The 24,583-nt window shown below is 38.5% G+C and overlaps 1 protein-coding gene across 1 annotated transcript; it reads right to left on the bottom strand.

The window, feature by feature from the left end:
• Positions 1 to 9,832: 9,832 nt before the first annotated feature.
• Positions 9,833 to 22,013, bottom strand: LOC124371351 (serine/threonine-protein phosphatase 6 regulatory ankyrin repeat subunit B-like). Its single transcript, XM_046829680.1, is given in 8 exon segments — positions 9,833 to 9,907; positions 10,506 to 11,876; positions 11,878 to 12,109; positions 15,305 to 15,799; positions 15,953 to 16,719; positions 19,254 to 19,472; positions 19,575 to 19,612; positions 20,070 to 22,013. Coding segments are annotated over 8 exon segments (4,473 nt in total). The 5' UTR covers positions 21,346 to 22,013.
• Positions 22,014 to 24,583: the final 2,570 nt, after the last annotated feature.

Raw genomic sequence — 24,583 nt, forward strand, 5'->3', positions numbered from 1 at the left:
GAACCACTGCAACAAAACACGTGCAATTTCTGCTACTGACACTCTACAATAGCTAGTACCTACTGACGCCGCTTGAGTGCTCTAGCATCACTGTTAGTGGGAAAATTGGGGCTGGTACGATGAAGGATACGGTACGATCATGGCAACTCTCCTCTAAAACCATTCTTATACAATGGAATATTAACACGTTCAATACCATTGGCTCATTTAAGAGCTACTGTGATTCTTCTTTTAGAGACCAGTTGTTAAAACATTGATCCTTATCATAGACTACTATGCAATTAAACTTTTCGTCTCCCCAGACAAAAATTTGATATTTGTGAAAACATATTATGTATATGGTGTGAAATAAATATAAAAAAGAACAATATAATATTTGTTGCTATAGTAACCAGAAAATAATCACTTTGTATGCGGCTCACAAAAAATGAGCCATCGGTCAGGAGTGGTTGAAATGCATTAAAATATTATAACTGACCGATGGCTCATTTAGCTCATTGGCCTACTAGTATTCCCAGCCTCTCAACTCCACAGTGAATCCAATTGATTTGGCCCAAAATGGAGAATTTTACTTGAAATTCCATTACTCTAGTTGTACTGTTTAGATTTTAATAAAACTTGGGATATTTAATAAAAGCATCCTAAACTATATTTTTCACACAAAAAAATTAAAAAGTTAATGTTAATTTTTTTAATTTTGTTAATTTGTGTTAATTGTATGTTAATTACAAAATAAACACTTTTTATTTTTTACTGACAATTATTTATTATTACAATGTTTTTGAGTATAAAATACTGTCGACTTAAAAATAGTAAGTTAATGTTAATTTTGGTTAATTTTAAGTTAATTTAAAAATAAAAATCTTTTATAAAAAAGCCTAAAAACACAATATTTTTAGGTTCGTTTGGCTCGTCATTCCATATTGGAAAATTCCATAATCCAGTTACACCAGAAGCCACACTGCTAATAACGTCTTCAACATTCCGTAAATGTAAATCATTCATAGGATCATCGGCATTGTTTAGGCTTACGTCCATCTCTTCAAAATCAATATCTGAGAGGGCATTACCAGACTCACCGTCGCTGAATTCTTCATCACCATCAATCCTCAACTCTTCTTCCACATGATTAGAACCGATTTCACCATCAGATTCACTTAAAATAAATCCGTCATTGTCAATATAACGATCAATTTCACTACTACGTAAAGCTCCATGTCGCGCCATTGTACACACGCTTAGTTTGTTTACTCGAGTCAGCTGTTTACTTGTTCCGATCGTCTGTTTATGTTCCCCTTCCCCAACTGCAGTGTTGCCAAGCTGTAAAGTTAAATTATTCAATCCCCATTATTGCATAGAACACAGAAACGAAGTTAGGACTGAATGGTGCTGACATCTTGTGAGAAATAGGCGAACTACTTGGTGGCGAGATGGTTTCGTCAAAGTATTTTATTGTAGGGAAGTTATAGCATGACCGGTGGGATGCGCGTGAGGAGTGGAGGAGGTGAGCGCGTGGGGGCACAATCTAGAGTAGGGGAGTGAATACGGTGCTACTACCCCTACTGAGAGTTTTCGGCTCCCGGCTCATAGTGGTGGCGGGAGCCGAATATTGTAGTGTTTGCCAACATTTCTAGACCCTTATGTTCTTACCACGGTGGTCTTTTATGATGAGCTATTTAGTATAGGAGACCTTGAGAATATTTGAACATTTCTAGACTCTTTTGTAGTTACGGCGACGGACTTTTATGATGGGGAATTCAATACAGGAAATCTTGGAAATATTGGGACCGGATGTACGTGATCTTAACAATGACTATGTTCTGCCGAAATTGTGTTCATAGCTCACCCTTCTTAATGAGTTCGTAGTAGAGATACCTGGTGGTAAGAAAGGGTTCTCATAAATTGGGAAGGGGTAGGAATTTATATTATTATTATACAATTATACACTAAACATTTTTCAACTGACATAGCCTAGCTGCTAAATTAAAAATTAATATAAAACTGGTTAAAATAATTTGTCAATATACACAGTAGAATAAGAAAAAGCTCAGTTTTATCTACCAACTTGTATCAAGTTAATTTAATGATGTATACTTAAAATAACAATAACGCCAACGATCCACACGCAATAGTTAACATAACAAAACCCCGTTGTCGATGAAAATTATTTATTGTTCTTCGAACTACACCCAAATCAAAATTGTCCAGATCACTTTTAGTATGTTTGCGTTTTCTTACTTTGTTGGGCGTATAAAAGAATTGCCAATTGGACTTTTTTTTTCCTCCTTCAAAATTCGTCTCGGCGTACTTTCAGAAATTCCAGTTGCCTCTACGGCACGCTGTTGAACTTTCTTCAAATTTATAAGTGTGTTGGTTTCTGCTTCCCGTTTCATAAAATGGTAAACATTTGCAATCACTTCTCTTGTTTGGCCGTGTATAACCTTTCTACCTCCAATTTTACTTTTTACATTACGATCCATCACAAACTCTTTACTTAAAACGTAATGAGCACAACGCAATTAACACGTTAGCTGCCACGTCGGGCCAAATGGACCGACGCTCTACGTCTTTAAGAGATTGCACGTCGGGTAAAGTGGCCCGAGAGCATAACAATGACGGTACCCGCCATTTTGATTACCTTCGTGCCTGTGCTGCACCCTGACGACTCTAACTGAAACTGATTGAACTATAAAGAGTTCTGCTATTAATAGAACGTTGTTTGTTGTGTTTATTTTCGTTATTAGTGATATGAATGAGATTGCTATATTGGACATTTTCGGGTATTTTTATAAGTGTTAGAATATAAAATAATAAGGTTTTAGCCTTATTATTGCTACCAGGAAGAATAAAATATATGATTTGTTATTTTACAGTAAAAAGAGATTTATTTCACAAGTTTCACAAAAAGTAAATGTAGTAAATAAAAAGTTGTATCTTATTTATTTTCATATTTTTTGCTTTCCTTACTATTCTAATAATTCAATCTTATAAGTAAAGAAAAATAAGTAAATACAAAATTACCCTATACAAAAGATGAATGAAGATATACTATTTGTGTATAATTTTGAAGCATTTTTCACACAAAAATGGTTTTTCTGGACATTCACTGCAAAACGTAGTTACTTGTGTCAAATTTCTTGCTACCTTACGTCCTTTTTCCTCTGATACATTTTTGTAGCACAACTTGCACACCTTTCTTTGTCGGCGTTTTTGTACTCCTCCACCAACAAAATCAGATGACGTCAGGTAGTGGTGCCCTGTAGTGGTCACATTTGGAATGCGTGGCTCTTCCTGCACGTTCATCAAGGAACAGGCCAATTCCTCTCTGAACTTAGTGATAGAGACTAAGTTTTGTTTATTTTTATTATGAGATGTAGTGTGGTTAAGAAAATTATTGTAGGCCAACCAACTATTTACCACTGCAGTTCCAAGAAGAAGTTCTTCAGCTAGTTTGTGGAACCAACGCATTGTCTTCCGTAATGCAGTGTTGTATGATGACATTTGATCGGATACGTCTATCCCAACCTTCGCCTTATTGTAGTCAACGATGACTAATGGCTTCATTACATTTGGCCCTCCAACTTTTTTTTTGGTCAAGGACGACGTACTCTGGCCTATGGAATGTGGAAAGCATGTGTACCTCCCTTTTGTCTTTCCACTTGGTAACAACTACACCATCTTTATTTTCGGAACAAACCATTTCACCTTTACAAAGTTTTTGTTTTAAAAGGTTTTTTGATAGGCCTTTACGACTTTTTCTCACGGTACCAGCAAGATGTGTTTTGTTTGACAACAAAGCATCAGCCAATTCTACTGATGTATAGTAGTTGTCCGTATATAATTTGTGGCCTTTATTTAAAAAGTTTGTCATGAGTTCCAGTACCACTTTAGTCGCAACAGATCTGTCTTTTGTCACTTCTACAGTACCTTTCCCCATGTATACTTTTACTGCATAAGTATAACCCGTTTTATCACACAGCTTGAATATTTTTATCCCATACTTGTGGGCCTTTCCGGGAATATACTGCCGGAAACCTAGTCTACCACGAAACGGCACCATAGTTTCATCAATAACTAAATCTTGCTCTGCTACTTTCAAAGTGAAGAATAAATTGTTTAGTGCTAGAAGCAGAGGTTTTATTTTACCAATTCGCCCATCTCTTTTGAGGTTTTCATTACTGTTAAAATGCCAGAAACGTAAGAGTAACTGAAACCTGTTTCTACTCATTATTTTTCGGGCAACTGAGAATTTATACAAAGGATTTTTTGACCAATAATCACTGATTCTTGGAAGTCCTACTAAACCCATATATAAAAGAAGGCCAATAAATTGTTTCATTTCCCCATGATTGGTATTTTTCCAGTCTTTTAGCCTACTCTTACGACTTAGTCGCAGCTTTGAAATTACTTCATTTGCATTATGATTAGTTTCAACAACCATAAGTTCAACTACTTCATCTTCAAGTAATGACGAAAAAAATCTATTGGTTTTCTGTTGTTCGGTAAACAAAAATTAAATTTTGTTGTCTGAGTGAACTGAAACGTTTTCTGCTTACCCTCAAACATTTCCCAGCCCAAATCATTGTCCTTGGCGTTTGTAGAAATCAAGGAAGTACCTGTGATATCTGTAACTGTTCCATTAGCATCAGTAGAATTAAGTTCCACGTTTGATTCTTGATTGTCATCAGAGTAATATTCTGAATCAGTACCAGGAATAAAGTCTAGGTCGCTATCAGTGTCATCCGGTATATCACTAACCACCATTGACTCCACACTGTCATCATCACTTATTTCGGCAAACAAATCACCCGGGGAAGACGGATTCTCAATCATACGTTCGATTTCATCCGTAAGAAGATTATCGCCACTCATTTTTACCGATCAGTAGTATACACGCACACAACTATCGAAACATTACTTATAAAAAACACAAAGTAGGATTCCAGTAACAAAACGCGTCAATTGGCACTCAGCTAGGAGGAAAAGGCGGGTTAGAAGTAAGCTGATGCAATTGCAGACAGAGAACTAAAGCGCGGGAATTATTCAGGCTGCACATCAACAAAACGAAGTATCCCTGAATCAGGCGTCGGGCGTATAGGCCCGACGGCAAATGATTTATGTAATATATCGCCTTGTAAAAAGCTCTGTCGGGCCAATGTGCACGACGCTTTATAAACGTAATAAATATACATAAATCATAAAATCATGTTTATTAGTAACCAAAGAAGAGAAAAATAACAAAAGGTTATAACAATTTATCTTTTAAAAATTTGGCGCTTTAGCGCTAAAACGTATTTTTCGGGGTTGGCAGCTTACGTGTTAATTCACAAATTGTATTACAACTCGTGAATTGGCACAAGCGAATCTTTTTTGGGCGGCACGTATAGAAGACTGGTGACCGAAGTTCACAAGGCTGAATACGGCAACAGACTGAGCCGCTCCACCCCCCACCACTTTAGTTCCGTCTTTGCCTACGGCGCATCTCGGTCACCTGTCATGCTATAACTTGTCTACAATACCGTGCATAGCGCTAGCGGCGAGATGGTCTCGTCGAAGTAGGCTAATGGGTTTTAAGAGTCAATACCAAAAATTCGTAGCGGAAATGAAAATTACACCATATTGTAATAAACATACTATTTATTACTTATAAAATATCTAAGAAAAGTACTGATATTACAATATATGCCTAACCTTGTCAAAAGAAAAGTACAATTACTAATTACAATTTGTAAGTAAGTACAATTACATATTGTTGTGCCATTCTGCAAAGCAGGGTGTAGTGCAGAGTCCAATGCAATTGCCCTTCTCGTCCTTGCAAACAGTACAAGAAAAGACTGTTTAGGTCCTTTTTTGTTGTGTTTCTTTTTGCGGAGACGGCATCTGAGCCTCTTGTCCAACTTGACTATTACATGTTGTGTTGATGTTGATACACTGCTTGGGCGACGAGGGATGGCAGGTGCTTTATAAAGCTAATTATTATCTTGTCTCTGAATGCAAGGTAGGGACAGGGTTTTCCAGAAATTTTTGAATACAAGTATGCACCGTTCCATAAGGCTGCATCGTCCAAATGAAAAAATACCTTCAAATACCACCTGATAGATTTTCTCGGGGTTGAGTAATATGCGACCATTTGGTCACTCCTGTCAATGCCACTCATATGTTTATTATAATTTATAATCATGGTGGGCTCTCGGGGTTGAGTAATATGCGACCATTTGGTCACTCCTGTCAATGCTACTCATATGTTTATTATAATTTATAATCATGGTGGGCTCTCGGGGTTGAGTAATACGCGACCATTTGGGGGGGTTGAGTAATACGCGACCATTTGGTCACTCCTGTCAATGCCACTCATATGTTTATTATAATTCATGATCATGGTGGGCTTTAACACCGCTTTTCCTTTTTTGTTAGTTGTTTGTTGAAAGCCTGGCCCATCAGTGGTCGATAGCATCGTAACATTTCTCTTATCTCTCCATTTTAAGACTGTGATGTCATTCTTTTGGCGGCTAATAGACTCTCCTTTCTTAAGTGGTGTATCCACAACAACTGGCGGATTTCCTGATCTGTGTAGCTGCAGCGTACCACACGTTTGTTTTGGCATTCATCAAGTATTCAGTTAATTCAACACTGTTATAAAAGTTATCAAGGAAAACAGTGTGTCCCTTGTTGAGGTAATTTTCCATCAAACACGTGACTACTGAAAATGTGTGCGATTTTTCATCAATCACCAATGTACCTTTTCCGCAGTATATAATAATGTTAAGAATGTAGCCATCATATGTGCATAACTCATATAGCTTTATGCCATATTTGTGGCGCTTCTTCTTGATATACTGACGGAAGGAAAGCCTTCCTCGCCACAGGACCATAGCGTCGTCTAAGGATATATGTTTTCCTGGACTATATACTATTGTGAAATTTTGTAGTATGTGATCCAAAACGTTACTGATTTTGCACAGCTTGTTAAAGGGGTTGGTGTCAGGATCGTAGAAGCATAAACATCTTAATATTAATTCAAATCTGTTTCTTGACATCGTTCTTCCAAAACCTCTCTGCCAATCCGTTTGCTCTTGGGAAGTTTGGAGAGGATATGGACTGTTCAAAACCCCATCGTTTTGAAAATGTTTTAAACTCTGCTGAATTGAAAGGCATATTATCTGATTCCAGTACAGCTGGTACACCATGAACAAGTGGTTGAAATGGACAAGTGGAATGAAATAGCAATAGAATTTTGGAAAAAGTGGCAGTTTCCCAATTGCATTGGTGCTATGGACGGTAAGCATGTAACAATACAAGCTCCAAAATCGTCAGGAAGTCTCTATTGGAACTACAAGAAAACGTACTCCATTGTTCTTTTAGCTGTAGTTGATGCTCGGTACAACTTCATTTTTGTAGATGTCGGAAGCTACGGAAGAAACTCAGATGGTGGTGTTTTGTCTAATTCCAACTTTGGTAAAAAGCTATCTCAAAACTGTGGTGTACATATCTGAATCCAATATAAATAGTCAGCTATCTAAAATATATTTGTTAAGATAGGAATGGTGATTGTCAATCTGGCCGTTGGCGGTTACATGTATGTGACGTCATATGAGACCATACTTTTTGAAATAGATCCTATTGGCTACTGAGGTCACGCCACTTCTCCCCGCCAACGTTCCTTACCGTTCCAGCAGCGAGTGTTCTCCCCCAGTCCAGTTTTACCCACGGTCCGTGAAACCCGCGTCCTCCAGACCAAGATGTAGTCCAATAGTTTTCCTTAATTGGTGTAATTTCATTACCCAGTTTTATTACCACCGGCCACGAACATCACAAATGGCGACGAGGATGGGATTGTTTTCGGAATCTAATGTTTTGAGTTCCTCTTTGTCCAAAATAATATCTAAGTTGGGTATTTTATCTTCCTTCGCCTGAATAGTAATCCTTGTTAGATTTTTGTCAGGCGCATGGAATAATGTCCCCAACTGGGAGTATAGGTTTACAAACCCGAGGGTTACTGAGCCGGTTGCAGTAGCAATTATTATTTGCGCTTGTAGCTGCATTTGATACGATGGTTCTCATTAGCAAAATATGTTGTGCCTCCCCCATCACTCCAATATACCCTAACCTCCATGTAAAACTTTTGGCATACAATGGAAGAAGGCCTGAAATACTTCAATTTTTGGTCTGAGTCTCTCAATCCAAGAGGTGCTGAGAATTTTCCATGGAATTTATGTTGGCAATACTCGAGTGGGAATTTTTGTGCTACACAATTAAGAATAGCAGCACTGAACCAGACGACACGCCATTCTTTCTTCAGTCATTTGAGTGACCGGACACATTCATTTTTACTCTATTCTTTTCATTAAATTTTACTAAATAGGGAAACTTTTGACATACGTATAATTTTTCTTCTTTAAATGGAGCGAAAAAAGATATCATGTCCATAGTGAAAAAAAGATTTTTGAACACCATTATACCCGACATTATAATTCGAAAAATCATCTGAAAAACAAAGAAATTTACGAGAAAGAACTGAATTTTTTAAGACTGTGGGCTAAAGAGAATCAAATCGATGATCACCAAAACATGTATAAAGAGAAATTTCAAAGTTGAAAAGAAAAATTTTGATCTATTTAATTATGAAAAAGTTTATTTAATCGCTGGAAAAACTGTCCATTGAAAGAAACGATAAAACTAAGTCTGAAATGATCGAAGAAATAGGCAAAACTCTTAACGAAAATCCTGATAATATCATTGATGTCGAAGTTTTGTCATCTATGCACGGTCTATTTAAGCAATACATTTTAACAAATTTAAACAATAATTCCATGTCAATTTACAAATATCTTTCCATTATTCGCCCAGAAATTAAAAAGTTTCATCCAAAAATTTCTAGAAAATGTTAAAAATATGAAAGGTTATCTCTCTTTGGAATGCGAATATGAAAGAACTTTAGTGAACGGTGAACCACAAACTGTCCAATGTACTTTGCTATAATAGCTGACGAAATCTTTGACGTAAACTACTTTATTTTTAGGCAATGAAATAAATTAACACATCGTGAACAAACAAATCATCCAAATAGAGGTTCTGGTTTGGACATTTATAAGATGTAAACAACTAATTTTGAGCCTTAATAAACACGAAGTTATGAATGCTGGACCATATATCGACTTACCACGGGAGATAAAGGTTGAAAAAAGCTTGTGTAAATATAAAGAATAAAGATGATTTCTGTTTTATTTACTCTGATCAGATGCGCAATTGAAAAAAACCCGAGACTCATGTCGACAGATCAAAGCAATACGAAAAATTTATGAATGATGATATATTTTCTGGTTTTGAGTATCCAATGTCTTTGAAAAATATACGATTATTTAAGAAACGAAGCCACAATTCAAAGTTACTACTATCAAAAAATGTCTGTAAATGTCTATACTTATGATGAAAAACTACACATAGTTCCATTGCAAATTACAGAAAGTTTCTGAATTTCTGAAACGAAACAACAATACAAGTCTAAAATAATGCCTGAGAATATTCATTCACTGGGAAATGTCTGTTTTGCTTGCAGGAACGTTATTCAAGGGTCAATCAAAGAACAGAATGTGTACAAAACGTATAAAATGTGTTTATTGTCCACCCACATGAAATCGTACAAAATCCTATGTCGTACAAAATAAAAACTAATAGTAAATAGAGACCACATCTCCTCGTCTCACGTCCGAGCCCAGACGATGGTTAGACTGTTCGTGACCGTCGTTTCCCTTTACTGTTAACATCTTTGTGTCCCAACGTAGTTCCTTGATACTTTCGTACATCTTCGTTTTTGAAAAATCTATCGGGTGCGTTAAAGGTTCTTTTTCCATAACCTCTGGATGCCGATGAGAGCGTATTTGTTCTGGAAGCCGTCGCACACCTGCCACTGGAAGTTCAGTACGAGATCTTAGCTTGGCTACCTTACAACACCGTTCGTCGCGTTGTCAGAGGAGACGAAAATTTCTGTGCATATTTCTGGCGACTGTACTGTGAGAAATGGAACCACGTGTATCGTATCTGCAGCGGCTGTTCACAAAACCAGTACCTGTTTTCATAAATATATATATGAATAATAAACGATTTACATTGTATTGATTTGTAATTTATTTCACCAGAATACTGTCGGTGTTTAGATCATGTCTAGGGTTACAATGTCATGATAGAGTCAATATCAACAAGTTCTTTTCCCTACTGTCTATTTATAACAAGGTCACGAGTTATCTGTCGCTATTAGATATAAACATCAAGGCTGTAGATACGACCGTTCATTTTTCGGGGCAAAAGCGAATGGATAATAACTTCTCGGGTATCACGTTTTCTCCTCTATACATCAAACATGACCAATGAACCTACCGTTAGGAACAATACGAGGGAAGTTTTTTTCAACACGTGCCCTCGTGAAAGGACAGGGATAGGAGGATGTCTGAAAATATGTACAACAATGTTGAAATATTAGCTTTATTTCACAAAAGATTATGAATCACATCACTCATTCCTAACCTTAGACCCATCAAAATTTCGGCTTCTCTTTTCAATGCGAGGTGGACGGCGCTTCCTAGCAGGGTGGTTCCTCCACTGGAACGACAGTTCATAACGGCAGTAAACAGTTCGTCGTCGGGGTTGGGCTGTTTAAATTTACCAATCTGCAGTCGCTTGAAATATCTGTCAATGGTGGACAACAACGATGTCACCCCCGTGTGCCCAACGAACTTCGCCAACTGTGCGGGCGTCCTATGACACTTGTGACGACTTTTGTAGTTGTATATCGCCCCATACTCCAGCAACAGACGACAGCAGTCGACGTAACCCATACTCGCCGCTTTGTGCAGGGCGGTCTCTCCGGTTTCATCCAAGCGGTTTGTCTGTACGCCTCCGCTCAGAAGTATTATCATTATCCTCGCGTCCCCTTTCGAGGCGATATAATTGAGAGGAAACGGGGTTCCTAGGCTGCAACACCTTAGTTCGGCACCCGCTGCGACGATCTTCTCAATACCCCTTACATCCCGGTGCATCAATTTGATTAAAAAGTCATTTTGCGTGTTTAGTGCAGAATCCAACATTTTAAAGACAATTCTAGATTTTATTTTTAATGTAAATATTTTAACACACTCCCAAAAATCCTGTATAACATTGACTGGAAAGTTGCACCTCGTGAACATTTTTAAAATTTCCACCACGACTTCGGAATTGTCCACTCCTTTATCTTTAAAATCGTATATCGCGGCCATCAAAGTACTGGCCGGAAGGTCTATCCCGTCGTGCCTGTCACACACGTTCACGTCGGCTCCATACTTCAAACAGAGATCGATCAAATCGACGTCCAGCGAACTTGCAGCTAAATGAAATGACGTACGCCCCCGAAATTCACCTCGTTCGATTGTACTGTTCAGTCTTGATCCGCCGATGATTAAAATCCTTGCCGCATCATATCTCCTATACAATATGGCCACCTGTAATGGGGTAAAACCATCGTTTCGTGTCGTCTCGAGTGAGGCGCCGCGCGCAATCAATGTGTACAACGTGGATTGCAGAGCTATCAGCTTTCTTCTCTCGAGTGGACGGGCGCGTGCGGCGACGTGTAACGCTGTTTCTCCCGTCGCGGGGGCACTTTTGTCTGGATCCGCACCATTCTCCAACAACAGCCGTACGATTTTAAAATTGTACAAACTCACTGCGAGCTGCAGAAGCGTCACCTGCTCGCCATCCAACTCTACGATACGGTCAGGGTCGGCTCCGAGAGATATTAGGAGTGTCAGCATCTCTGAATTGTCTTCGATGATGGCGAGTGCTGTTGGTGTAAGATGTTCGTTGCACTCGCGGTTCGGGTCGGCACCGTTCTTAACCAGAAGTTTCACATAGGCGGGTAGGTAGGTTATTGAAGACGGAATAATGCAAAGGCGTCCGTCCGTTTTTGTCTGGATTGTTTGGATCCGCGTTAACACTCAGTAGAAATGTAATAAATTGGAAATCGGTTGATTTCACCGCGTAGTGTAAGATGCTCAATCCTGTTTCCCGATCGATTATACGGTTTATGTTAAATCCCACACTGATGAGTTTTTTCACACCCGACACTAAAAAGGCTGCCCGACTCGAATGTGATGCGGAAGACCTTAAGGGCGTTCTCCTCCATTTTCGGATTTCCATCTATCCTTATCCGTTTATTCTCCCGAGTAGAAGACACAACTCGACGCGACATCTAGATCGACCACGTGTTGGTTCTACTTGAAAGACTGCTCGATGAAAGACCACTGTGTATCTTGACAACTCCGTTGTTAAGAGTGAAGACTCGATTGCGTATATTTTCGCGCCCAACTCGCACAACTGTAGGCCAATTCCGTGAAGAGTGGACGATATCTTCCGGTTGAGGGGACTGGAGATTAACTGGGCAGTAGTGATACGGTTCCCTGTTATATATAAAAGACCCCGATAAAAAAAAACTTAATCGTGGCACGTCGGTAACCCGAGTTGAAACAATATTACCTATCGAGTCACCGACGTTTACTGACAAATTTGAGTTGTCGTCGTGTTCGTGACAACCCCTCCCCACCTCGTTCCCACTTCTGTCAATGGTATGTTGTTTGTTTCCGGCGTGACTACGAGGCTGTCAACCGTCCGGATCGGTATCCCGATCTGTAAAGACCTCGAACTGTTGGATTTTCGTGTTTCAGTTTGATTATATAAACATTTTCTTATCGTATATATTACGATGGAGCGATGGCTATTTTATATATACAAGTAGATAGTAATAGGGGGTTCCTAGACCACTTTTGGGACAGACCGAAAATCAATATAATTACTGTTTAAAAGACAAGTATGAAAAAAACAATTTACAATACAGTGCTAACGTTAAATATGAGGAAATAATTTACAATACAGTTCTAACAATAAATTTGAAGAAATAATTTACCATAGAAATCTAAAATAACTATGATAATCTGTATTCAAGAAACCTTTCAAGGACAATGTGTGGAATTTTCCATGGAATTTATGTTGGCAATACTCGAATGGGAATTTTTGTGCTACACAATAAAGAATAGCAGCACTGAACCAGACGACACACCATTCTTTCTTCAGTCATTTGAGTGACCGGACACATTCATTTTTACTCTATTCTTTTCATTAAATTTTACTAAATAGGGAAACTTTTGACATACGTATAATTTTTCTTCTTTAAATGGAGCGAAAAAAGATATCATGTCCATAGTGCAAAAAAGATTTTTGAACACCATTATACCCGACATTATAATTCGAAAAATCATCTGAAAAACAAAGAAATTTACGAGAAAGAACTGAATTTTTTAAGACTGTGGGCTAAAGAGAATCAAATCGATGATCACCAAAACATGTATAAAGAGAAATTTCAAAGTTGAAAAGAAAAATTTTGATCTATTTAATTATGAAAAAGTTTATTTAATCGCTGAAAAACTGTCCATTGAAAGAAACGATAAAACTAAGTCTGAAATGATCGAAGAAATAGGCAAAACTCTTAACGAAAATCCTGATAATATCATTGATGTCGAAGTTTTGTCATCTATGCACGGTCTATATAAGCAATACATTTTAACAAATTTAAACAATAATTCCATGTCAATTTACAAATATCTTTCCATTATTCGTCCAGAAATTAAAAGTTTCATCCAAAATTTTTAAGAAAATGTTATAAATATGAAAGGTTATCTCTCTTTGGAATGCGAATATGAAAGAACTTTAGTGAACGGTGAACCACAAACTTGTCCAATGTACTTTGCTATAATAGCTGACGAAATCATTGACGTAAACTACTTTATTTTTAGGCAATGAAATAAATTAACACATCGTGAACAAACAAATCATCCAAATAGAGGTTCTGGTAGGACATTTATAAGATGTAAACAACTAATTTTGAGCCTTAATAAACACGAAGTTATGAATGCTGGACCATATATCGACTTACCACGGGAGATAAAGGTGAAAAAAGCTTGTGTAAATATAAAGAATAAAGATGATTTCTGTTTTATTTACTCTATCAGATGCGCAATTGAAAAACCCGAGACTCATGTCGACAGATCAAAGCAATACGAAAAATTTACGAATGGTGATATATTTTCTGGTTTTGAGTATCCAATGTCTTTGAAAAATATACGATTATTTAAGAAACGAAGCCACAATTCAAAGTACTACTATCAAAAAATGTCTGTAAATGTCTATACTTATGATGAAAAACTACACATAGTTCCGTTGCAAATTACAGAAGTTTCTGAATTTCTGAACGAAACAACAATACAAGTCTAAAATAATGCCTGAGAATATTCATTCACTGGGAAATGTCTGTTTTGCTTGCAGGAACGTTATTCAAGGGTCAATCAAAGAACAGAATGTGTACAAAACGTATAAAATGTTTTATTGTCACCCACATGAAATCGTACAAAATCCTATGTCGTACAAAATAAAACTAATAGTAAATAGAGACCACATCTCCTTGTCTCACGTCCGAGCCCAGACGATGGTTAGACTGTTCGTGACCGTCGTTTCCCTTTACTGTTAACATCTTTGTGTCCCAACGTAGTTCCTTGATACTTTCGTACATCTTCGTTTTGAAAAATCTATCGGGTGCGTAAAGGTGCTTTTTCCATAACCTCTGGATGCCGATGAGAGCGTATCTGGTCTGGAAGCCGTCGCACACCTGCCACTGGAAGTTCAGTACGAGATCTTAGCTTGGCTACCTTACAACACCGTTCGTCGCGTTGTCAGAGGAGACGAAAATTTCTGTGCATATTTCTGGCGACTGTACTGTGAGAAATGGAACCACGTGTATCGTATCTGCAGCGGCTGTTCACAAAACCAGTACCTGTTTTTCATAAATATATATATATGAATAATAAACGATTTACATTGTATTGATTTGTAATTTATTTCACCAGAATACTGTCGGTGTTTAGATCATGTCTAGGGTTACAATGTCATGATAGAGTCAATATCAACAAGTTCTTTTCCCTACTGTCTATTTATAACAAGGTCACGAGTTATCTGTCGCTATTAGATATAAACATCAAGGCTGTAGATACGACCGTTCATTTTTCGGGCAAAAGCGAATGGATAATAACTTCTCGGGTATCACGTTTTCTCCTCTATACATCAAACATGACCAATGAACCTACCGTTAGGAACAATACGAGGGAAGTTTTTCAACACGTGCCCTCGTGAAAGGACAGGGATAGGAGGATGTCTGAAAATATGTACAACAATGTTGAAATATTAGCTTTATTTCACAAAAGATTATGAATCACCATCACTCATTCCTAACCTTAGACCCATCAAAATTTCGGCTTCTCTTTTCAATGCGAGGTGGACGGCGCTTCCTAGCAGGGTGGTTCCTCCACTGGAACGACAGTTCATAACGGCAGTAAACAGTTCGTCGTCGGGGTTGGGCTGTTTAAATTTACCAATCTGCAGTCGCTTGGAATATCTGTCAATGGTGGACAACAACGATGTCACCCCCGTGTGCCCAACGAACTTCGCCAACTGTGCGGGCGTCCTATGACACTTGTGACGACTTTTGTAGTTGTATATCGCCCCATACTCCAGCAACAGACGACAGCAGTCGACGTAACCCATACTCGCCGCTTTGTGCAGGGCGGTCTCTCCGCTTTCATCCAAGCGGTTTGTCTGTACGCCTCCGCTCAGAAGTATTATCATTATCCTCGCGTCCCCTTTCGAGGCGATATAATTGAGAGGAAACGGGGTTCCTAGGCTGCAACACCTTAGTTCGGCACCCGCTGCGACGATCTTCTCAATACACCTTACATCCCGGTGCATCAATTTGATTAAAAAGTCATTTTGCGTGTTTAGTGCAGAATCCAACATTTTAAAGACAATTCTAGATTTTATTTTTAATGTAAATATTTTAACACACTCCCAAAAATCCTGTATAACATTGACTGGAAAGTTGCACCTCGTGAACATTTTTAAAATTTCCACCACGACTTCGGAATTGTCCACTCCTTTATCTTTAAAATCGTATATCGCGGCCATCAAAGTACTGGCCGGAAGGTCTATCCCGTCGTGCCTGTCACACACGTTCACGTCGGCTCCATACTTCAAACAGAGATCGATCAAATCGACGTCCAGCGAACTTGCAGCTAAATGAAATGACGTACGCCCCCGAAATTCACCTCGTTCGATTGTACTGTTCAGTCTTGATCCGCCGATGATTAAAATCCTTGCCTCATCATATCTCCTATACAATATGGCCACCTGTAATGGGGTAAAACCATCGTTTCGTGTCGTCTCGAGTGAGGCGCCGCGCGCAATCAATGTGTACAACGTGGATTGCAGAGCTATCAGCTTTCTTCTCTCGAGTGGACGGGCGCGTGCGGCGACGTGTAACGCTGTTTCTCCCGTCGCGGGGGCACTTTTGTCTGGATCCGCACCATTCTCCAACAACAGCCGTACGATTTTAAAATTGTACAAACTCACTGCGAGCTGCAGAAGCGTCACCTGCTCGCCATCCAACTCTACGATACGGTCAGGGTCGGCTCCGAGAGATATTAGGAGTGTCAGCATCTCTGAATTGTCTTCGATGATGGCGAGTGCTGTTGGTGTAAGATGTTCGTTGCACTCGCGGTTCGGGTCGGCACCGTTCTTAACCAGAAGTTTCACATAGGCGGGTAGGTAGGTTATTGAAGACGGAATAATGCAAAGGCGTCCGTCCGTTTTTGTCTGGATTGTTTGGATCCGCGTTAACACTCAGTAGAAATGTAATAAATTGGAAATCGGTTGATTTCACCGCGTAGTGTAAGATGCTCAATCCTGTTTCCCGATCGATTATACGGTTTATGTTAAATCCCACACTGATGAGTTTTTTCACACCGGACACTAAAAAGGCTGCCCGACTCGAATGTGATGCGGAAGACCTTAAGGGCGTTCTCCTCCATTTTCGGATTTCCATCTATCCTTATCCGTTTATTCTCCCGAGTAGAAGACACAACTCGACGCGACATCTAGATCGACCACGTGTTGGTTCTACTTGAAAGACTGCTCGATGAAAGACCACTGTGTATCTTGACAACTCCGTTGTTAAGAGTGAAGACTCGATTGAGTATATTTTCGCGCCCAACTCGCACAACTGTAGGCCAATTCCGTGAAGAGTGGACGATATCTTCCGGTTGAGGGGACTGGAGATTAACTGGGCAGTAGTGATACGGTTCCCTGTTATATATAAAAGACCCCGATAAAAAAAAACTTAATCGTGGCAGTCGGTAACCCGAGTTGAAACAATATTACCTATCGAGTCACCGACGTTTACTGACAAATTTGAGTTGTCGTCGTGTTCGTGACAACCCCTCCCCACCTCGTTCCCACTTCTGTCAATGGTATGTTGTTTGTTTCCGGCGTGACTACGAGGCTGTCAACCGTCCGGATCGGTATCCCGATCTGTAAAGACCTCGAACTGTTGGATTTTCGTGTTTCAGTTTGATTATATAAACATTTTCTTATCGTATATATTACGATGGAGCGATGGCTATTTTATATATACAAGTAGATAGTAATAGGGGGTTCCTAGACCACTTTTGGGACAGACCGAAAATCAATATAATTACTGTTTAAAAGACAAGTATGAAAAAAACAATTTACAATACAGTGCTAACGTTAAATATGAGGAAATAATTTACAATACAGTTCTAACAATAAATTTGAAGAAATAATTTACCATAGAAATCTAAAATAACTATGATAATCTGTATTCAAGAAACCTTTCAAGGACAATGTGTGGAATTTTCCATGGAATTTATGTTGGCAATACTCGAATGGGAATTTTTGTGCTACACAATAAAGAATAGCAGCACTGAACCAGACGACACACCATTCTTTCTTCAGTCATTTGAGTGACCGGACACATTCATTTTTACTCTATTCTTTTCATTAAATTTTACTAAATAGGGAAACTTTTGACATACGTATAATTTTTCTTCTTTAAATGGAGCGAAAAAAGATATCATGTCCATAGTGCAAAAAAGATCTTTGAACACCATTATACCCGACATTATAATTCGAAAAATCATCTGAAAAACAAAGAAATTTACGAGAAAGAACTGAATTTTTTAAGACTGTGGGCTAAAGAGAATCAAATCGATGATCACCAAAACATGTATAAAGAGAAATTTCAAAGTTGAAAAGAAAAATTTTGATCTATTTAATTATGAAAAAGTTTATTTAATCGCTGAAAAACTGTCCATTGAAAGAAACGATAAAACTAAGTCTGAAATGATCGAAGAAATAGGCAAAACTCTTAACGAAAATCCTGATAATATCATTGATGTCGAAGTTTTGTCATCTATGCACGGTCTATATAAGCAATACATTTTAACAAATTTAAACAATAATTCCATGTCAATTTACAAATATCTTTCCATTATTCGCCCAGAAATTAAAAGTTTCATCCAAAATTTTTAAGAAAATGTTAAAAATATGAAAGGTTATCTCTCTTTGGAATGCGAATATGAAAGAACTTTAGTGAACGGTGAACCACAAACTTGTCCAATGTACTTTGCTATAATAGCTGACGAAATCATTGACGTAAACTACTTTATTTTTAGGCAATGAAATAAATTAACACATCGTGAACAAACAAATCATCCAAATAGAGGTTCTGGTAGGACATTTATAAGATGTAAACAACTAATTTTGAGCCTTAATAAACACGAAGTTATGAATGCTGGACCATATATCGACTTACCACGGGAGATAAAGGTGAAAAAAGCTTGTGTAAATATAAAGAATAAAGATGATTTCTGTTTTATTTACTCTGATCAGATGCGCAATTGAAAAACCCGAGACTCATGTCGACAGATCAAAGCAATACGAAAAATTTACGAATGGTGATATATTTTCTGGTTTTGAGTATCCAATGTCTTTGAAAAATATACGATTATTTAAGAAACGAAGCCACAATTCAAAGTACTACTATCAAAAAATGTCTGTAAATGTCTATACTTATGATGAAAAACTACACATAGTTCCGTTGCAAATTACAGAAGTTTCTGAATTTCTGAACGAAACAACAATACAAGTCTAAAATAATGCCTGAGAATATTCATTCACTGGGAAATGTCTGTTTTGCTTGCAGGAACGTTATTCAAGGGTCAATCAAAGAACAGAATGTGTACAAAACGTATAAAATGTTTTATTGTCACCCACATGAAATCGTACAAAATCCTATGTCGTACAAAATAAAACTAATAGTAAATAGAGACCACATCTCCTCGTCTCACGTCCGAGCCCAGACGATGGTTAGACTGTTCGTGACCGTCGTTTCCCTTTACTGTTAACATCTTTGTGTCCCAACGTAGTTCCTTGATACTTTCGTACATCTTCGTTTTGAAAAATCTATCGGGTGCGTAAAGGTTCTTTTTCCATAACCTCTGGAAGCCGATGAGAGCGTATTTGTTCTGGAAGCCGTCGCACACCTGCCACTGGAAGTTCAGTACGAGATCTTAGCTTGGCTACCTTACAACACCGTTCGTCGCGTTGTCAGAGGAGACGAAAATTTCTGTGCATATTTCTGGCGACTGTACTGTGAGAAATGGAACCACGTGTATCGTATCTGCAGCGGCTGTTCACAAAACCAGTACCTGTTTTCATAAATATATATATATGAATAATAAACGATTTACATTGTATTGATTTGTAATTTATTTCACCAGAAGACTGTCGGTGTTTAGATCATGTCTAGGGTTACAATGTCATGATAGAGTCAATATCAACAATTTCTTTTCCCTACTGTCTATTTATAACAAGTTCACGAGTTATCTGTCGCTATTAGATATAAACATCAAGGCTGTAGATACGACCGTTCATTTTTCGGGCAAAAGCGAATGGATAATAACTTCTCGGGTATCACGTTTTCTCCTCTATACATCAAACATGACCAATGAACCTACCATTAGGAACAATACGAGGGAGGTTTTTCAACACGTGCCCTCGTGAAAGGACAGGGATAGGAGGATGTCTGAAAATATGTACAACAATGTTGAAATATTAGCTTTATTTCACAAAAGATTATGAATCACCATCACTCATTCCTAACCTTAGACCCATCAAAATTTCGGCTTCTCTTTTCAATGCGAGGTGGACGGCGCTTCCTAGCAGGGTGGTTCCTCCACTGGAACGACAGTTCATAACGGCAGTAAACAGTTCGTCGTCGGGGTTGGGCTGTTTAAATTTACCAATCTGCAGTCGCTTGGAATATCTGTCAATGGTGGACAACAACGATGTCACCCCCGTGTGCCCAACGAACTTCGCCAACTGTGCGGGCGTCCTATGACACTTGTGACGACTTTTGTAGTTGTATATCGCCCCATACTCCAGCAACAGACGACAGCAGTCGACGTAACCCATACTCGCCGCTTTGTGCAGGGCGGTCTCTCCGCTTTCATCCAAGCGGTTTGTCTGTACGCCTCCGCTCAGAAGTATTATCATTATCCTCGCGTCCCCTTTCGAGGCGATATAATTGAGAGGAAACGGGGTTCCTAGGCTGCAACACCTTAGTTCGGCACCCGCTGCGACGATCTTCTCAATACACCTTACATCCCGGTGCATCAATTTGATTAAAAAGTCATTTTGCGTGTTTAGTGCAGAATCCAACATTTTAAAGACAATTCTAGATTTTATTTTTAATGTAAATATTTTAACACACTCCCAAAAATCCTGTATAACATTGACTGGAAAGTTGCACCTCGTGAACATTTTTAAAATTTCCACCACGACTTCGGAATTGTCCACTCCTTTATCTTTAAAATCGTATATCGCGGCCATCAAAGTACTGGCCGGAAGGTCTATCCCGTCGTGCCTGTCACACACGTTCACGTCGGCTCCATACTTCAAACAGAGATCGATCAAATCGACGTCCAGCGAACTTGCAGCTAAATGAAATGACGTACGCCCCCGAAATTCACCTCGTTCGATTGTACTGTTCAGTCTTGATCCGCCGATGATTAAAATCCTTGCCTCATCATATCTCCTATACAATATGGCCACCTGTAATGGGGTAAAACCATCGTTTCGTGTCGTCTCGAGTGAGGCGCCGCGCGCAATCAATGTGTACAACGTGGATTGCAGAGCTATCAGCTTTCTTCTCTCGAGTGGACGGGCGCGTGCGGCGACGTGTAACGCTGTTTCTCCCGTCGCGGGGGCACTTTTGTCTGGATCCGCACCATTCTCCAACAACAGCCGTACGATTTTAAAATTGTACAAACTCACTGCGAGCTGCAGAAGCGTCACCTGCTCGCCATCCAACTCTACGATACGGTCAGGGTCGGCTCCGAGAGATATTAGGAGTGTCAGCATCTCTGAATTGTCTTCGATGATGGCGAGTGCTGTTGGTGTAAGATGTTCGTTGCACTCGCGGTTCGGGTCGGCACCGTTCTTAACCAGAAGTTTCACATAGGCGGGTAGGTAGGTTATTGAAGACGGAATAATGCAAAGGCGTCCGTCCGTTTTTGTCTGGATTGTTTGGATCCGCGTTAACACTCAGTAGAAATGTAATAAATTGGAAATCGGTTGATTTCACCGCGTAGTGTAAGATGCTCAATCCTGTTTCCCGATCGATTATACGGTTTATGTTAAATCCCACACTGATGAGTTTTTTCACACCGGACACTAAAAAGGCTGCCCGACTCGAATGTGATGCGGAAGACCTTAAGGGCGTTCTCCTCCATTTTCGGATTTCCATCTATCCTTATCCGTTTATTCTCCCGAGTAGAAGACACAACTCGACGCGACATCTAGATCGACCACGTGTTGGTTCTACTTGAAAGACTGCTCGATGAAAGACCACTGTGTATCTTGACAACTCCGTTGTTAAGAGTGAAGACTCGATTGAGTATATTTTCGCGCCCAACTCGCACAACTGTAGGCCAATTCCGTGAAGAGTGGACGATATCTTCCGGTTGAGGGGACTGGAGATTAACTGGGCAGTAGTGATACGGTTCCCTGTTATATATAAAAGACCCCGATAAAAAAAAACTTAATCGTGGCAGTCGGTAACCCGAGTTGAAACAATATTACCTATCGAGTCACCGACGTTTACTGACAAATTCGAGTTGTCGTCGTGTTCGTGACAACCCCTCCCCACCTCGTTCCCACTTCTGTCAATGGTATGTTGTTTGTTTCCGGCGTGACTACGAGGCTGTCAACCGTCCGGATCGGTATCCCGATCTGTAAAGACCTCGAACTGTTGGATTTTCGTGTTTCAGTTTGATTATATAAACATTTTCTTATCGTATATATTACGATGGAGCGATGGCTATTTTATATATACAAGTAGATAGTAATAGGGGGTTCCTAGACCACTTTTGGGACAGACCGAAAATCAATATAATTACTGTTTAAAAGACAAGTATGAAAAAAACAATTTACAATACAGTGCTAACGTTAAATATGAGGAAATAATTTACAATACAGTTCTAACAATAAATTTGAAGAAATAATTTACCATAGAAATCTAAAATAACTATGATAATCTGTATTCAAGAAACCTTTCAAGGACAATGTGTGGAATTTTCCATGGAATTTATGTTGGCAATACTCGAATGGGAATTTTTGTGCTACACAATAAAGAATAGCAGCACTGAACCAGACGACACACCATTCTTTCTTCAGTCATTTGAGTGACCGGACACATTCATTTTTACTCTATTCTTTTCATTAAATTTTACTAAATAGGGAAACTTTTGACATACGTATAATTTTTCTTCTTTAAATGGAGCGAAAAAAGATATCATGTCCATAGTGCAAAAAAGATCTTTGAACACCATTATACCCGACATTATAATTCGAAAAATCATCTGAAAAACAAAGAAATTTACGAGAAAGAACTGAATTTTTTAAGACTGTGGGCTAAAGAGAATCAAATCGATGATCACCAAAACATGTATAAAGAGAAATTTCAAAGTTGAAAAGAAAAATTTTGATCTATTTAATTATGAAAAAGTTTATTTAATCGCTGAAAAACTGTCCATTGAAAGAAACGATAAAACTAAGTCTGAAATGATCGAAGAAATAGGCAAAACTCTTAACGAAAATCCTGATAATATCATTGATGTCGAAGTTTTGTCATCTATGCACGGTCTATATAAGCAATACATTTTAACAAATTTAAACAATAATTCCATGTCAATTTACAAATATCTTTCCATTATTCGTCCAGAAATTAAAAGTTTCATCCAAAATTTTTAAGAAAATGTTAAAAATATGAAAGGTTATCTCTCTTTGGAATGCGAATATGAAAGAACTTTAGTGAACGGTGAACCACAAACTTGTCCAATGTACTTTGCTATAATAGCTGACGAAATCATTGACGTAAACTACTTTATTTTTAGGCAATGAAATAAATTAACACATCGTGAACAAACAAATCATCCAAATAGAGGTTCTGGTAGGACATTTATAAGATGTAAACAACTAATTTTGAGCCTTAATAAACACGAAGTTATGAATGCTGGACCATATATCGACTTACCACGGGAGATAAAGGTGAAAAAAGCTTGTGTAAATATAAAGAATAAAGATGATTTCTGTTTTATTTACTCTGATCAGATGCGCAATTGAAAAACCCGAGACTCATGTCGACAGATCAAAGCAATACGAAAAATTTATGAATGATGATATATTTTCTGGTTTTGAGTATCCAATGTCTTTGAAAAATATACGATTATTTAAGAAACGAAGCCACAATTCAAAGTACTACTATCAAAAAATGTCTGTAAATGTCTATACTTATGATGAAAAACTACACATAGTTCCGTTGCAAATTACAGAAGTTTCTGAATTTCTGAACGAAACAACAATACAAGTCTAAAATAATGCCTGAGAATATTCATTCACTGGGAAATGTCTGTTTTGCTTGCAGGAACGTTATTCAAGGGTCAATCAAAGAACAGAATGTGTACAAAACGTATAAAATGTTTTATTGTCACCCACATGAAATCGTACAAAATCCTATGTCGTACAAAATAAAACTAATAGTAAATAGAGACCACATCTCCTCGTCTCACGTCCGAGCCCAGACGATGGTTAGACTGTTCGTGACCGTCGTTTCCCTTTACTGTTAACATCTTTGTGTCCCAACGTAGTTCCTTGATACTTTCGTACATCTTCGTTTTGAAAAATCTATCGGGTGCGTAAAGGTTCTTTTTCCATAACCTCTGGAAGCCGATGAGAGCGTATTTGTTCTGGAAGCCGTCGCACACCTGCCACTGGAAGTTCAGTACGAGATCTTAGCTTGGCTACCTTACAACACCGTTCGTCGCGTTGTCAGAGGAGACGAAAATTTCTGTGCATATTTCTGGCGACTGTACTGTGAGAAATGGAACCACGTGTATCGTATCTGCAGCGGCTGTTCACAAAACCAGTACCTGTTTTCATAAATATATATATGAATAATAAACGATTTACATTGTATTGATTTGTAATTTATTTCACCAGAAGACTGTCGGTGTTTAGATCATGTCTAGGGTTACAATGTCATGATAGAGTCAATATCAACAATTTCTTTTCCCTACTGTCTATTTATAACAAGTTCACG

The sequence above is a fragment of the Homalodisca vitripennis genome, unplaced genomic scaffold (assembly GCF_021130785.1).
Source record: "Homalodisca vitripennis isolate AUS2020 unplaced genomic scaffold, UT_GWSS_2.1 ScUCBcl_1234;HRSCAF=4599, whole genome shotgun sequence".
NCBI lineage: Eukaryota > Metazoa > Arthropoda > Insecta > Hemiptera > Cicadellidae > Homalodisca > Homalodisca vitripennis.